Source organism: Callorhinus ursinus, unplaced genomic scaffold (assembly GCF_003265705.2).
Source record: "Callorhinus ursinus isolate GAN/ISIS: 27379988/994484 unplaced genomic scaffold, GSC_fseal_2.0 scaffold69, whole genome shotgun sequence".
NCBI lineage: Eukaryota > Metazoa > Chordata > Mammalia > Carnivora > Otariidae > Callorhinus > Callorhinus ursinus.
The window spans coordinates 1,200,954-1,215,522 of record NW_027397131.1 but is presented as its reverse complement, the minus strand read 5'-3'; the positions used below and the strand labels follow the sequence as shown (position 1 = coordinate 1,215,522).

At 40.2% G+C, this 14,569-nt stretch overlaps 1 protein-coding gene across 3 annotated transcripts in view; it reads left to right on the top strand.

The window, feature by feature from the left end:
* The first annotated feature begins 219 nt into the window (after positions 1-219).
* Positions 220-14,569, top strand: part of REEP3 (receptor accessory protein 3) — a 103,257-nt gene continuing 88,907 nt past the window's right edge. For all 3 annotated transcript variants that reach the window (XM_025850170.2, XM_025850168.2, XM_073886208.1), the window contains exon 1: positions 220-440. In XM_025850170.2, the coding sequence (XP_025705955.1) occupies positions 409-440 (32 nt within the window). In that variant the 5' untranslated portion in view covers positions 220-408. The remainder of the gene's footprint in view (positions 441-14,569) is intronic.

The following is a 14,569-nucleotide window of genomic DNA, read 5'->3' as shown; positions in this document are numbered from 1 at the left end:
GGCGTCCCAGGGATGTAAAGAAAAGGAACGTGTAGGTTCGAGCGCAGGGGTCGGGGGCCACGAGGCTTTCCGGCGCCGGCCGGGGTCCAGACCGCCCAGCCTCCGGAGCACGGCCGCCCAGACCCGGCCTCGGCCGACGCGCCCCGCCGCCGCCACCGCCTATCAGCGGAGTGCAGGGGCGGGGCCGGCTGGCTCGGCGGCGGCTCGGCCGCGGGCGGGGACGGGCGGGGGACCGACCGCCGCGCAGCTCGGGCCGCAGCGCGCATACACCCGGTCCGGCTCCCGAGGGCGCCAGCGCGGCCCCTGGGAGCGCGAGGAGCCGGCGAGCACGCGGCCTGCCGTTGGCGGCCTGGTCCGCCACGCTCGGCGCCCACCCGCCCCCGAGGTGGGGTCCAAGCCCCCGGGAAGATGGTGTCCTGGATGATCTCCAGAGCCGTGGTGTAAGTGCAGCTCACGGCGCCCCACCGCCCGCGCAAGTCCCGGGGAAGGCGTAGGGAGGGGCAGGGGCTAAGAGAGGGGAAGGCCCAGGCCTGGGCAGAGGTGGGCTGGGATGGGCTGGCCCGGCCTCGGGCCTGCCCGGGGGCTGGGGGCCCTCGGCCTCCTCACCCTGGTCCACGTCGCTGCGGGGCTCCCTGCGGCGGACGAAGGCCCGGCGGCGGCGGTTGCGGCGCAGCCGGGCTGCGTGCGGCGCGGCGGCCCTGCTCCGGAGGCGCTGGGCTGGCGGGCGCGCAAGGCAGGCGGCGCGCGCTCCCCGCTCCCACTCCCCGCGCTGCGCGGCACCGCCCTGTGGGCCCGGGAGCGGCGCGCCTCGCGGCGGCGCCCTGCGCAGGCTCCGCAGATGCTGAGCGCGGGAGGCCCCGCGATCCTCCAAAGGATGCGGCGGCGGCGGCGGCGGCAGCGGCAGCGGCAGCGTTGAGCCTTTGTATCCCGCGGTTGGTGCGGTGCGGTGTCTCTCTAGGCGGCCGAATGCCATTCGGTCACGTGTGGTAGGAGGAGAGATTTGTCTAAAAACCTGAGACCGCTCCTAGCTCAGATCCCTGGGAGAGGTCCCAGTTGCCCCAAGATTTACAGTTTACCTAGAAAGACGCTCCTGTGGAATGGTGACACCCGCTTGTTCGCCCAGATCGCAGAATTTGGCCCTATCTTGTCTGAAATGTTTGTTGAGTGATTGAGAGGCTGCAGGTGCCTGTTGGCCTTTATTCAAATTATCGGTTAATTTCATTGTGCTCTTATCAACAAGTGCTACAGGTCCATAAGGAAAAAAAAAACACCGCAACTCCACTAAAAGTATTTGACTACAATTTAAACTGATTTTCTCCCATCCTCCTCACCTTACCCCCAGCTCTTCAAAAAAAAAAAAAATTTACAAAGTAAACAATGACGTGGGTACAGCCAGGGGCACGTCGATTCATTATTCATGATCTCTGTAGGAGTAGTATTACCTCAGTACCTTTATGAAATGTTTTTGTGAGGCAGCAGGTTTCTCCGATTAGCTTTAGAATGTGGAAAAAACAACATTACCAGAATTTCAAATTTTGTTTTTCACTGGGAAGAAGGAGCTAAATTTCCTGCGAGTTTTGTTTTTTTTGTTTGTTTGAGAGTGAATCAGTCACTTAATACCTCTGTTCAACCTGATTGGCTATTCAGCCTGATTTGCAATAGCCCTCCAAATTTATATTTGATTGTTTTAATGAAGTTTGTCCTACCCCCCTACAGTTTCTAGATTTAAAGCTTCAGAGCTTCCTGCGTTCATCCGGACAGAACTAAAAGTCAGGAAATAAAAGCATACTATAGATGTCTTCAGATTTTTTTTTTTAGCCTTTTTAAGTCTTTGAGTATCATTTACATAATACAGGCATACCTTTCTTGACCTAGTAGATGTATATCAAGTGTTGTGTCTGCACCTAGAAAATGAAGTGCCCCATTAAGTAGCTGTACTATTTTTTTTTTTTTAGCTCTGGCTTCCTTTGACCAATTTTCTTTTTTTAACAGAAAATTGTGAAGTACTTTGATGTAGTTTGCATGACTCAACTCAAATTGTTTTTGATCGTTGACTGTAAATATGAAAGTCTTTTCTAGGTGCTACCTATAACACAAAAGTTAGTAACACAGTGTTGATGTTAATGGAACAGTTCAGATACACTGATACCTACAATACAGGTGACAATGTCAAGTCTTGTAAATAGGGGTTAGATAAGGAGGGAATTATATCTGGTTGGAGAATCAGAAGAAACAAGGGAGATTACATTTGAGATGGACCTTAAAGGACCTTCTGAATTTAGACGGCCAAAGATGAAAGAGGAAAGGATTCCAGATAAAGGGATCATTGTGAGCCAAAGCACAGAGGAGGGAAAGCGCAGATTAGTTACAGGGAACTTGAGAACTGGAGAGAGAGAGCCGGAAAGGTAGAGTAGGGCTGTTTTCAAGGAATTTAAGGAAAAAGTGATAAATTTTGTTAGGTAGTGGTGGCTTTGCTTTTGGAAGATTCTCTCCCTTGCTGAGTGAGATGGTTGTAAATCAAGAAACACTGAAGACAGGGAGCCCACTTAGGGGGCTTCCTGTCTGGAGAGAGGAGATTAAATCCTGCAGTGCTAGAATCTATGGAATTTGAAGTGTGAGGCAATAGAAAAGAAACAAAAACGTGAGGGAGAAAAAAGGTCATGGAATTGTATTTCATGAGCCATTGAACCATTAGGATACTAGAAAGCACAATTGTCAAGAATATTAGCATCATTATATTTTGCCCCTATGCTCCTCAGTTTCTCAGTCTCTAAGCACTAAATGTTTTCTACTCCCTTGATTGTACCAAAGGGACACAAAAGCCCAATCCCAGGATCAACACACACTTGGAAACTTTTTGTCACGCCAGGAGATAGAATTTATTTACATTCTTTTTAACCCACTGGTACAGCCAGCTAGTCCTGAGCCTGAAAAAAGATCAGACAGTTCTCTCAATGTGAACCTTTGGTGGCATGGGCAGAGAACACAAGGAACTTCCATAACCAGAGCTCCCTGTGTGCAGGAGCACTTTCTCCCCAGACCTTATGGTAAATATTGGAGGAGGAACACTGGCTTTGGAATCAGATCTGGATGCCAGTTAATAGCTGCATGCTGCTGGGCAATGTGCTACACTCATCTGAGCTTCACCATCTTTTTTTTTTTTTAAGAATTTATTTATTTATTTGACAGACAGACAGCGAGAGAGGGAACACAAGCAGGGGGGGAGTGGGAGAGGGAGAAGCAGGCTTCCCGCCGAGCAGGGAGCCCGATGTGCCTGGATCCCAGGACCCTGGGACCATGACCTGAGCCAAAGGCAGACGCTTAACTACTGAGCCACCCAGGCGCCCCTCACCGTCTTCTTCTTAATGTGGTTATAATATTAAACCACTATTAAAACTATTGTAGAGATTAGTTTAACTAAAACACACCAGATGTGCTGCCAGGCATTTATTCTGCACTTAAAACATAATGGATATAGATTTTTTTTATGGGGGAGGGGAATAAGATAGTATAGAAAGAAATACCATTGGGAAATACCATATCATCAAGAAACCTGGAATTTAGAACTAGCATTAGTTATATTAACCACCTGAATGACCTTGAGTTAACCCCTCACTGATTAGAGACCTCAGTTTCTTTCTCTGTAGAGGTAAAGGGATCTGGTAATCTAAACTTTCCTGTACAGCTCTAGCATTCTGTAATGGTATGAAATGGTTTTATTTTGTTTTGTTTTTCCATTCTGTTTAAAGTCATTTTTAACTTAGCAGGCAAGATTGAAAAGTTAGTTAGCAATTATTAAGGGATAGTAGTCTGAGATTACCACGTGATATTTCATTTGTGATTACCTATACCTTACCTTTTGAAACATGACTCTTAACAGGATGAGAGAAATCCCACTTTTCTAACTTTTCTTAATTTGGGTATATATCATGTGGTTAAGATCAGGATAAAAGACTGCCTGAATTCATATATCAGCTCTGCCATTTATTGACTATAACCTACCCATAGGATTAAAGGTGTCCATATACAAAATGTTTATAGTCCAGCATTGGACACATGGTAAGTATTCAGTAAGTATTAGTACTTGTTATCAGAGCAAGGAAGAACATATTCCCCTACAGTACCAGCATACTGAATGTTTATTTATTTATTTTTTTTATAATTTGGCAGTTTCTTTTTTTTTTTTTTAAGATTTTATTTATTTATTTGAGAAGGAGAGAATGAGAGACAGAGAGCACAAGAGGGAAGAGGGTCAGAGGGAGAAGCAGACTCCCTGCCGAGCAGGGAGCCCAATGCGGGACTCGATCCCGGGACTCCAGGATCAAGACCTGAGCCGAAGGCAGTCGCTTAACCAACTGAGCCACCCAGGCGCCCGCATACTGAATGTTTAAACTGTTTTCAATTTACATTTTTCTTTGTCTCGTTGTAGGTGACATAGTTGTAACTAGAGTATAGTGAGAAAAAAAAAGTGTTATATTATTCTCACTATATTGTAAGCATCTTCTGTGTTCTCTGAAATTATATTTTATCTCTTCTGTAATCAGCACAAAATTCATAATTTTCATAGCCATTCATTGTTTTAATTTTGCTTTTAGATCATTCTTAATATTTTGTTATCATAACTAATGTTAATATAATTATAATGCTATAGTGAACATCATTTATATATACTTTTTTCTTTAAGTATTTTCTTAGGCTGAATATCCAAGGGGAGTGTTTGAGTCAGAGACTATGAATATTTTTCTGACTATTGATATGAATTGCCAAATTGCTATCGAAAGGATGTTAATATTTTACATTGCCACCAACAATGTATGATTACTGTCTGTCTCACAGTGTAGCCAGATTTGGGTGTTTTATATTTAGTAACAGATCTCATTGTTTTCTTTTGCATTTTACTATTAGCAAGATTTAATATTTGTCCTGATATTTATTGTATCTCCTGTTGTACAAATAGTCTGTATGTACTTTACCCATTTATCTCTTGGTTACTTGATAATTTACTTGTTTGTCTGAGCTCCTTACTTAATTAACCTTAAGTCTTATTTGATTTAAATATTTCTCAATCTACACTTTTCTTTAGATACTATTTTTTAGTTGTAAAGAGAATTTATAGTTTACAGTTTAACTTTTTTTTTACGTTGTGATCTCTTTTTCACTTCTAAATATAGAATACTAATTACTCTAGATATTTGATAAGTACTACTTTCTCATATAGAATTGGATTAATTTGGAGACTGCCTTTTTAATTCCATATGTCTGTATTTCCCTTTTTACATTAATAACACATATTTGTTTTGCCATAATTTTATTATCTGGCAGAAGTAAATTGATCCTGTTCAATTATATTTAATGGGTATCTTTAAAGTCTAAATTACATACCTTAAAAACCATGCTCCAGCAATTTTCCCCCTTCTTTCCAGCATGTTTTCCCTCTCTCCTAGATGTTTGTCAGCAAACATGCTGTTATTTCTCCCATTTAACAAACAATTCTTTCAGCCTACTTTTCTTCTTATTACCCCATTTCTTCCCCCCCTCTTTTAAAGTAAAAACTCCTCAAAAGAACAGTCTATATACACTTTCTTCACTTCCTCTCCTTTGAGTCACTCTCGAACCCACATCATGTAGGCTTTGCCACCAACCACTGCACTGAAATTGCCATTTTCTAGGTCCAGAGGTGACCTCCATGTGACCAAATTGTTTGGTCCTCATCTAACTTACCAGGAGCTTTTGGTACAGTTGCTCACTCTGTCCTTGCAGTGCTTTCTTGGTTTACAAGAAACCTTGTTTGTGTATTCTTCATAACTCCCTTGGCCACACCCCTCTCTGTCTCCCTTGCCACATTCCTCCACGTGCCCAACTTCTTAAAGTTGGCGGGTCCAGGAGCTCAGTTCCAAGATTTTTTTTCTCTTTTCTATGAGGACTCTCATGATTCACATCTCCAACCCAGACCTCTGTGCTGAACTCATAATCATACATATTTTCAGGTGCCTACTTTACTTGGAAACATCCAAAAGTCATCTAGAACTTAAGATATCCAAAACTGAGCTGCTGAATTTCCTTCCCAGTCTGGCTCCCCTGGCAGCCTGAACCAGCTCAGTTAATGACAACTTAGTCCTTCCAGCAGGTCAGGCCAAAAACCCTGGGATTATCCTTGATTCCAGTTTTTCTCTCGTTGCCTGCATTGAATCTTACAGCAAATCTTGTTGGCTCTACCTTCAAAATATACACAGGATCCCCACAGTTTTCACCAGCTTTACTCGCGTTACTCTAGTCCAAGCTAGCATCATCTCCTAAATGCATTATTGTAATAGCATCCTGCTTCTCCCTTTTGTGTGTTAAGATCATGTAGGATTAATGAAAAACATCTTGAGTAATTTTTAAATCCTTGTGGAAGTTTGAGGGCAGTCACAATTTATAAGTGAAATTTTTCTTTCCTGATATGTGTTTTACATACTTCTAAATGGTTGTAAAATCTCAGTGATGGCTAAATTTATCATCTTTTAATTAGGTTAAGGTAGATTTTATTTTCCAATTTTGATGAGATTTATCATGTGAAAAACTGAAATATTTAGGAGTTGTATCTAAGAATAGGATACTTACAGAAATTGCAGTTAGGCAATGAGAAATAAGGTAAATAGGAGCAAAATTTTCAAGGAAATTGAACATGTTAAAATCTTAAAAATAGAATTTGTCATGAACGCCCTGGAAGAGGTCATCTTTTCTGTTTCCTTCGTTAAGACAGAAAACACATTCTAAACTATTGGGTCTTGTTTTCATTGCATAGGCCAGAACTTCCAACAAGATTCCTTTATTAGCCTTCATTTCAGAAACAATTTGCTTTTGTTCATTTTTTTGTGACTGTGGCTATATTAACTATTTCTTCTTCCATTGGATTTTTGAACCGTTTAAGAATGGAGATTTTTCTCTTCTCCGCTTTTGGTATAGATTATAATGTTCAAATAAAGAGTGTCTTACAATAATAATGGCATAAATAGGTAATTTAAATGTCTTAAATATATTACTGTTTTGTCGAGTGGAAAAAAATTACTGCTGAGTCTTTGTTAGCAGAACATGAGCTCTTTATTCATCAATTATGCCTTTGCACTAAACTAGCCCTTTCATGTATTTCTGAAGTTAAATGAAAGGCTAAAAGTAAAAATTATTGTGTTATAAATGTCTTCATGTTTACAAAACAGTTAAGGGTTTATGCATACTTATCCCTATTACTGAAGTAAATTTACCAGCTTCAGGCATGTGAAATTTACAGAAGCCACTATGACTGATGTAGTGTACTTGCTAAGAGACTGTGGACAGAGAAAACAGCAGTTGAGATGGAAATATTGAACAGTGGCAAAAGATTTTAAGAGCAGACTAGCTAATGTTAGAATCATACAGCCATTCATATTGATATGCAGAGTATTTTTAATTTCATTTGAAGATCATTTAAATATGTCTAGGCTTCTTAATCTAGCACTTTTGACATTTTGGACTGGATAATCACTTCGTGGGGATGTCTGTCCTATTCACTGTAGGATGTTTAACAGCATCCCTGGCCTCTCCCCACTAGATGCCATTGGCACCTCCCAGTTATGACAGCCAAAAATGTCTCCAGATAGTGCCATATGTTACCTAGTGGGCAGAATTGCCACTGGCTGAGAACTACTGTGTTAAATGAAAAGAGAAGAAAAATATGGACGGGAATGAACCTAGAAGCTGTGCTGTTCAGTATGGTAGCAACAGGCACCTGGGTGGCTCCATTGGTTAAGCCTCTGGCTTTGGCTCAGTTCATGGTCTCAGGGTCCTGGGATGGAGCCCCACGCCTCTTGGAGCTCCCTGCTCAGCGGGGTGTTGGATTCCCCTCTCCCCCTGCCCCTCTTCCTGCTCATCCTCTCTGTCTCTCTCTTTCTCTCTCAAATGAATAAAATAAAAAATAAAATCTTAAAAAATGTATATGGTAGCCACTAGACCCTTGTGGCTATTTAGGTAGTTAAACATTAAGTTCCTCAGTCACACTAGCCACGTTTCACTGCTCAGTAGGCATTCAAGCTTACTGGACAGCACAGAAGTAAAACATTTCCATCATTACAGAAAGTTTAACTGGAGTGATCCCTTACAAGGCACAGTCTGCTCAGCATTTCCATTTGAAAATGGCTTTGTTTGCTGCTTCAATGTACTTTGTGGGAGAAATTACAGGCTATAATGATATTCGGGAATTCATAAGCATCTCAGGATATCTCTTGCTTAAGAATTTTCTAAATGAGTGGCACCTGGGTGGCTCAGTCATTAAGCATCTGCCTTCGGCTCAGGTCATGATCCCAGGGTCCTGGGATCAAGCCCCACATCTGGGCTCCCTGCTCAGCAGGAAGCCTGCTTCTCCCTCTCCCACTCCCCCCTGCTTGTGTTCCCTCTCTCACTGTGTCTCTCTGTGTCAAATAAATAAATTAAAAAAAGAAAAAGGAAAAGAATTTTCTATATGAAATATTGTTGCTGATCTTAATTTTTTTAGTATTTCAAAATTAATTTCTATTTCAGTATTTACAGAGACGTTCCCAAAATTGATGGAAATCGCTGATACAGTATATTTTGAAAATAATTTATATAATCATATATTCTGCCCATCAACTCTTATATTCCTTATTTTCTAAATTTGTAGATAAAGTGTAGTTTACAGATTATAGTTTTCTTGGTCTAATAAGTTGTTCAAATATTAGGATTTGAACAAAGAGCCAAGGGTTACCAGTATTTGCTATTCTTACTGTTAACAGTTTTATCAGCTCTGCAAAAGCAGAGATACTGGAGAAATCATGAAAGCAAAAGTCATAGGAAAAAACTAAACATAATCGGTTTGTACTAACCAGTAGTTCAAAACATAATTTCAGGAAGTATTCAAATATATTACTGTTGAGAGCATTTATGTTTCCAAGTAATGGTAAGTCTATTTTAGGAAAGAATTATTCTTACCCATAAACAAAACCAAGCATTCTGCTGTGGAAAATTTCCTTAACTTTTTATCATGTCACATTTCTGAGAAATGTATTAGGTTGCTGGGGCTGTTATGACAAAATACTGGAAACCGGGTGGCCCGATTAACGGAAATCTATTGTCTCACAGTTCTGGAAGCTACAAGTCAAGGCGAGGGTATCGATAGGTTCCTTGGTTCCTTCTGAGGGCTGTGAGGCAGAATCTGTTCCAAAACTCTCTCAGCTTCTGGTTTTTTGCTGGCAGTCTTTATCATTCCTTGGCTGATAGATCATCATCCCGATCTCTGCCCTCATTTTTGTGAAGTTCTCTGTGTCCACATTTCCCCTTTTTATAAGGAACATAAGTCTCTTTGGGTGAGGGCCCACACTACTTACCTCATTTTAACGTGATTACCAAATCAGGTAATATTCTGAGGTAGTGGGGATTAGGGCTTCTTCATATCTTCTTTGGAGGGGCACAGTTCAGCTTATAACAATCTCTTTGGGGCGCCTGGGTGTCTCAGTTGGTTAAGTGACTGCCTTTGGCTCAGGTCATGATCCTGGAGTCCTGGGATCGAGTCCCACATCAGGCTCCCTGCTCAGCGGGGAGTCTGCTTCTCCCTCTGACCCTCCCCCCTCTTGTGTTCTCTCTCTCATTCTTTCTCAAATAAATAAATAAAATCTTTAAAAAAAATAAATGTTTTTAAAAAATCTCTTTTACATATCCTGAGAAAAACTAGAATGCCAGGGAAGTTTTAGGGATTAGATTAGAAAAGGAGAAAAATTAATGTTTAACAAAATAACTGTCTTAATTTAAGAGTTGTCACATGGGAGAGAGTAGTGATTTTTCCCTTACTGTGGATATAAGGTTAGGGCAATAGATGGATGCTATTTATAGGGAAGACAGTTTTATTTTAGTATACAGGGGAAAGCTTTTCTTTTTTTTTTTTTAAGATTTTATTTATTTATTTGAGAGAGAGAATGAGAGACAGAGAGCATGAGAGGGAGGAGGGTGAGAAGGAGAAGCAGACTCCCCGCTGAGCAGGGAGCCCGATGTGGGACTCGATCCCGGGACTCCAGGATCATGACCTGAGCCGAAGGCAGTTGCTTAACCAACTGAGCCACCCAGGTGCCCTAGGGGAAAGCTTTCTAATACCCAGAGTTGTTCACCATTGACACTGACAGCCTCATGAGAGCAGTGTGTTCTCCATTACTGGGGGCAGGAAAAGGAGAGTAGAACCCTCACTGAAGATCTTGCCTATATTACTTGTATGCTTCCTATGGAGAGCCATAGATAAATTACTTTTCTGTGAGAAGCTGTGAAGTATTTTGTATTTAATAAAACTGCTTAAGGAACAAACAGGGTTGACCAAAGGAAGGGAGGTGGGGGGATGGGCAAAATGGGTAAAGGAGAGTGGGAGACAGGCTTCCAGTTATGGAGTGAATAAGTCATAGGAATAAAAGGCCCAGCACAGGGAATATAGTCAGTGGTATTGTAATGGGGTTGTATGGTGACAGATGGTGGCTACACTTGTGGTGAGCATAGCCTAAGCTGTAGAGGAATCACCGTCTTGTACACCTGAAACTAATGTAACATCGTGTGTCAACTATACTCAGAAAGTTTAATAAAATAAAAATCTAAGGTGTAAAAAAAACTTGGATTTTTAAATAAGTGAATACATTACCCTTCTATTATGTGAATATCACCAATGATTAATAAATGGTGTTCTTTGGCATTAAAAAATAGCATGAATGTATACAACACTGAATAAATTATATGCTAAAGATTCTGCTAATGTGACACTTTTTCATCATCAAACTTTAATCACCAATCTTTAGGAGTCCCAAAATTTAGAATACACTTTCACCAAAACTGTAAAGTAAGTAAACTGACTTCTTTTCTGTGTTTAAGCTTCCAGAGGCCCACACAAACAGTGGGCAGTAGGCATTCTTGAGTGTGGATTTAAAGAAAGTACAGATATGAGAACAGAAGAGAACTTGGTGATATTTGTCTAATGGAGGTCGTAATTGCCATGATCAGTTCTTTGCTGCTTTGTGCCTCTGGTTTTTGTTTTCTTTTGGAGACACCAACTAATCTCAGTATTGCTGAACAAACCTAATTGTTGTTTGTTCAAAATTTGTCTATTTGCATTTTTTAAATCATTAATTTTTTTTAATTTATTCATTTATGAATGATTTTATTTATTTATTTGACAGAGAGAGACACAGCCAGAGAGGGAACACAAGCAGGGGGGAGTGGGAGAGGGAGAAGCAGGCTTCCCGCTGAGCAGGGAGCCCGATGTGGGGCTCCATCCCAGGACTCTGGGATCATGACCTGAGCCGAAGGCAGACACTTAACGACTGAGCCACCCAGGCACCCCTAAATCATTAATTTTCATCAACCTTAGTTTTTATTTCTGGTTTTCTGAAATTAAGTCCTTTCAATTTTCACTTTATATACCTAAGTTAATCTTGCAAATAGAAATGATGGTGGTTTTAAGGTGTTTAATGGATCATTAATGGATAGGGAAAAGTACACTTTAAAGATACACCCCTAGATCCATATAAAAGAGCCTTAGAAGTGTGTAAATCCTAAAGAACGTGAAAACATTAAAGCATTAAATAAAATTATGTGAGAAAAGTGGCCTGAAAGCTTTGTGTAAAAATATTCTGAAAGGATATCTGGTCTTTTCCTTGCCAAGTAAATGATAGAAATACGAAATGGAGATAAACTCCCCCCCCACACACACACATAGTTTATGCTTTCTTATCATGATTAAATACTTTTTAGGAATTTTTAAATTTTAAGTCTTGTGTTATTTTATGTGGTGAAACATGATGAAAATACTGCTTTGTTTCAAATGGTCTCCTAAGTTTAAGAAGGAAAATGTACCGTCTTCCAGTCGATCTATACTCCATTACCTTAAATTTTTGCTAGTGACAAGTTTTTGTAGTGCTTTAACTAAAATAGCTCACCTAAAACTAATCAGAAAAACAAAAGTGGTAAGCCATTTTAACAGTAATAGTTACAATAAAAACAGACCTTGGTTACCTGGAATGACTAAGAAATGTAAAAGAGGAAGGAAATCACACAGCCCCATTCCTTCAAGTGTTCAGTTCCACTCCCCACTTCAAAGTATGCCTTCCCTGTCTCTTGTTCTCCCCTTTATGTTTCTTTCACCTTTTTCTCTAGTTCTTTTTTTTCCTTTCACTCTCAGTAAAGGCAAGGAGACAATGGTATGGCCTTAGTCAAATGCAGAGAGACAACAATTTAAAAGGTTATTTATCTATAGTTTCCAAACCAACAGAGGGGGAGAAAGGAGGCTGTTGGGTTATAGAAGGCCAAAATAAAGAGGACAGGGGATGGAGGACATATGGACCAAAAAAAGATGCAGGAAATGGGTTCAAATATGTCAGTAATGACAGTAAATGTACCCAGATTGCATTTTCCTGTTAATAGAGTCTGTAACATTGGGGACAAAAGTATAAAGAAAGTTGTAAAACATGAAAGTTAAAAGAAGATCTAAATGGATAGCCCATGTTAGTGGATCAGTATTAGCTAATGATTATCGGTTCTTCCAAACTAAATCTATAAATTCAGTGGGATTCCAACAGGATTTTTATTGTTTCTGTTTTCATGGAACCTAATTATCTAAGGTTCACAGGAGAGAGCAAAACCCCAGCAATCAACAAGACAGCTGTAAAGAACAAGGAAGGAAGACTTGTCCTATTATATATCAAGATTGATTATAATGTTGTAGGAATTGAGACAATGTAGAATTGGTGTAGTGATTGACGATAAACTTAAGGGAACATAATCAAGAATCCAGAAACTAACCTAGCACGTGTGGAAATATGATGTGACAGAGTAGTATTCAAAATCATTGGGAAAGGATGGGTAACAATAAATTTGGTTATCTCTCAGAAAAAAAGAATGAAATTACATCCTTATTTCACAGCAAACTCAAATAAATTACAAGTGGACTACCTGCCTGTATGTGAAAACTAAAATATTTAAACTTTTAGAAGAAAATGTAGGAGAATGTCATTACGGTTATGATTTGGTAGAGAACTTTTCAGACCCTACAACAAACTAAATGATTGATAAATGCAGCCTAACACACGTCTATCAGGCATTATTCTAAGCACTTTCACACAATTTCATTTATATCTCACAACAGCCCTAATAATACAGATACTGCTATTATCCCCGTTTTGCCATGGAGAAACCCGAGGCTTTAGAGAAGCGAAGTAACTTACTAAGTGACAGAGTGAAGTGGCAATCTAACTGTAGAACCAGACCTGAGCCAGTATGCCATACCACCTACCTGTGTAATAGAATTTGCATGCAGTAATTTCAGTGAGTTTTGTCAAATATGTATACTCATGTATCACCACCCTTAACAAGATCAAGATTCACTTTACATTCTCAACAGTGGTAGTTGAGTGTGTATTTCTCCCACCTGTGCCATCCCTGACAATTTTATCTTTGCTAATCTCTGTGAAAAAATACCCAATTATTTTAAATATCCTTTTTTAGGATATGTGTTTTAAAACTCTATTTGGAAACCCATATTGCTGTTTTCTCAATTCCTCAGTAGTTTGGGGGCTGGAAAGGAAGGTGTAATGGAAGCCAGCCCTAGAATTGTGGCCCAGAGAGGGTGAAGCATGCAGACAGTTTTGTAACATATATGACAAAGTATAATAGAAGATGTAAAGGATTCCTTAAAATCAATACGAAAATTAGCAATCTAAAAAAAAAAAAATGGGACGAAAGTAAAAGGCACCTCCTAGAAGATGAAACCAATGGCAACTAGACATATAAAAAGAATCACAAAACTCATTAGTTTTCAAGAAAATGTAAATTAAGGCCACATTGAAATTCCATTTCACACATTCTACATTGCAAAAATTAAGAAGTCTGAAAATGCCAAGTGTTGGCAAGGATGGGCAGAGCAACATTTTTTGGGAATGGCAGGAGAGGAAGATGTAACAGCTCTGGAAACTTACAGTGTTCATCATTCATATACCCTGCAACCCAGCAGTTCCTCTACCTGCCATAGGAGACATTTACAAGGATATTCATAGGAAAGTTCTTAAAGGGAGAATCTACCAAGAATAGTAGTTTACATCGAGAGGAGACTGGGTAACTGAATGTTGGTATATTTATATAATGGAATATTACACAGCAGTAAAGCTGAATTAGATACCACTTACAAGTATCAACATGGATGACATTAGGGAAATTATAGTGAGTTTTTGTTTGTTTGTTTAAGAAAAACAAGCCAGATGGGATTACATGTAGTAGGTTACCATTTTAAAGACCCCAACAGGGCGCCTGGGTGGCTCAGTTGGTTAAGCAACTGCCTTTGGCTCAGGTCATGATCCTGGAGTCCCAGGATTGAGTCTGCATCTGGCTCCCTGCTCAGCGGGGAGTCTGCTTCTCCCTCTGACCCTCCCCCCTCTCATGTGCTCTCTCTCTCTCTCATTCTCTCAAATAAATAAATAAAATCTTAAAAAAAAATAAAGACCCTGACAAAGGTAAGACTGAACAATATATGAGATATATACATATATGGCAAATCTATTCTTCCGAAAAGAAAAGA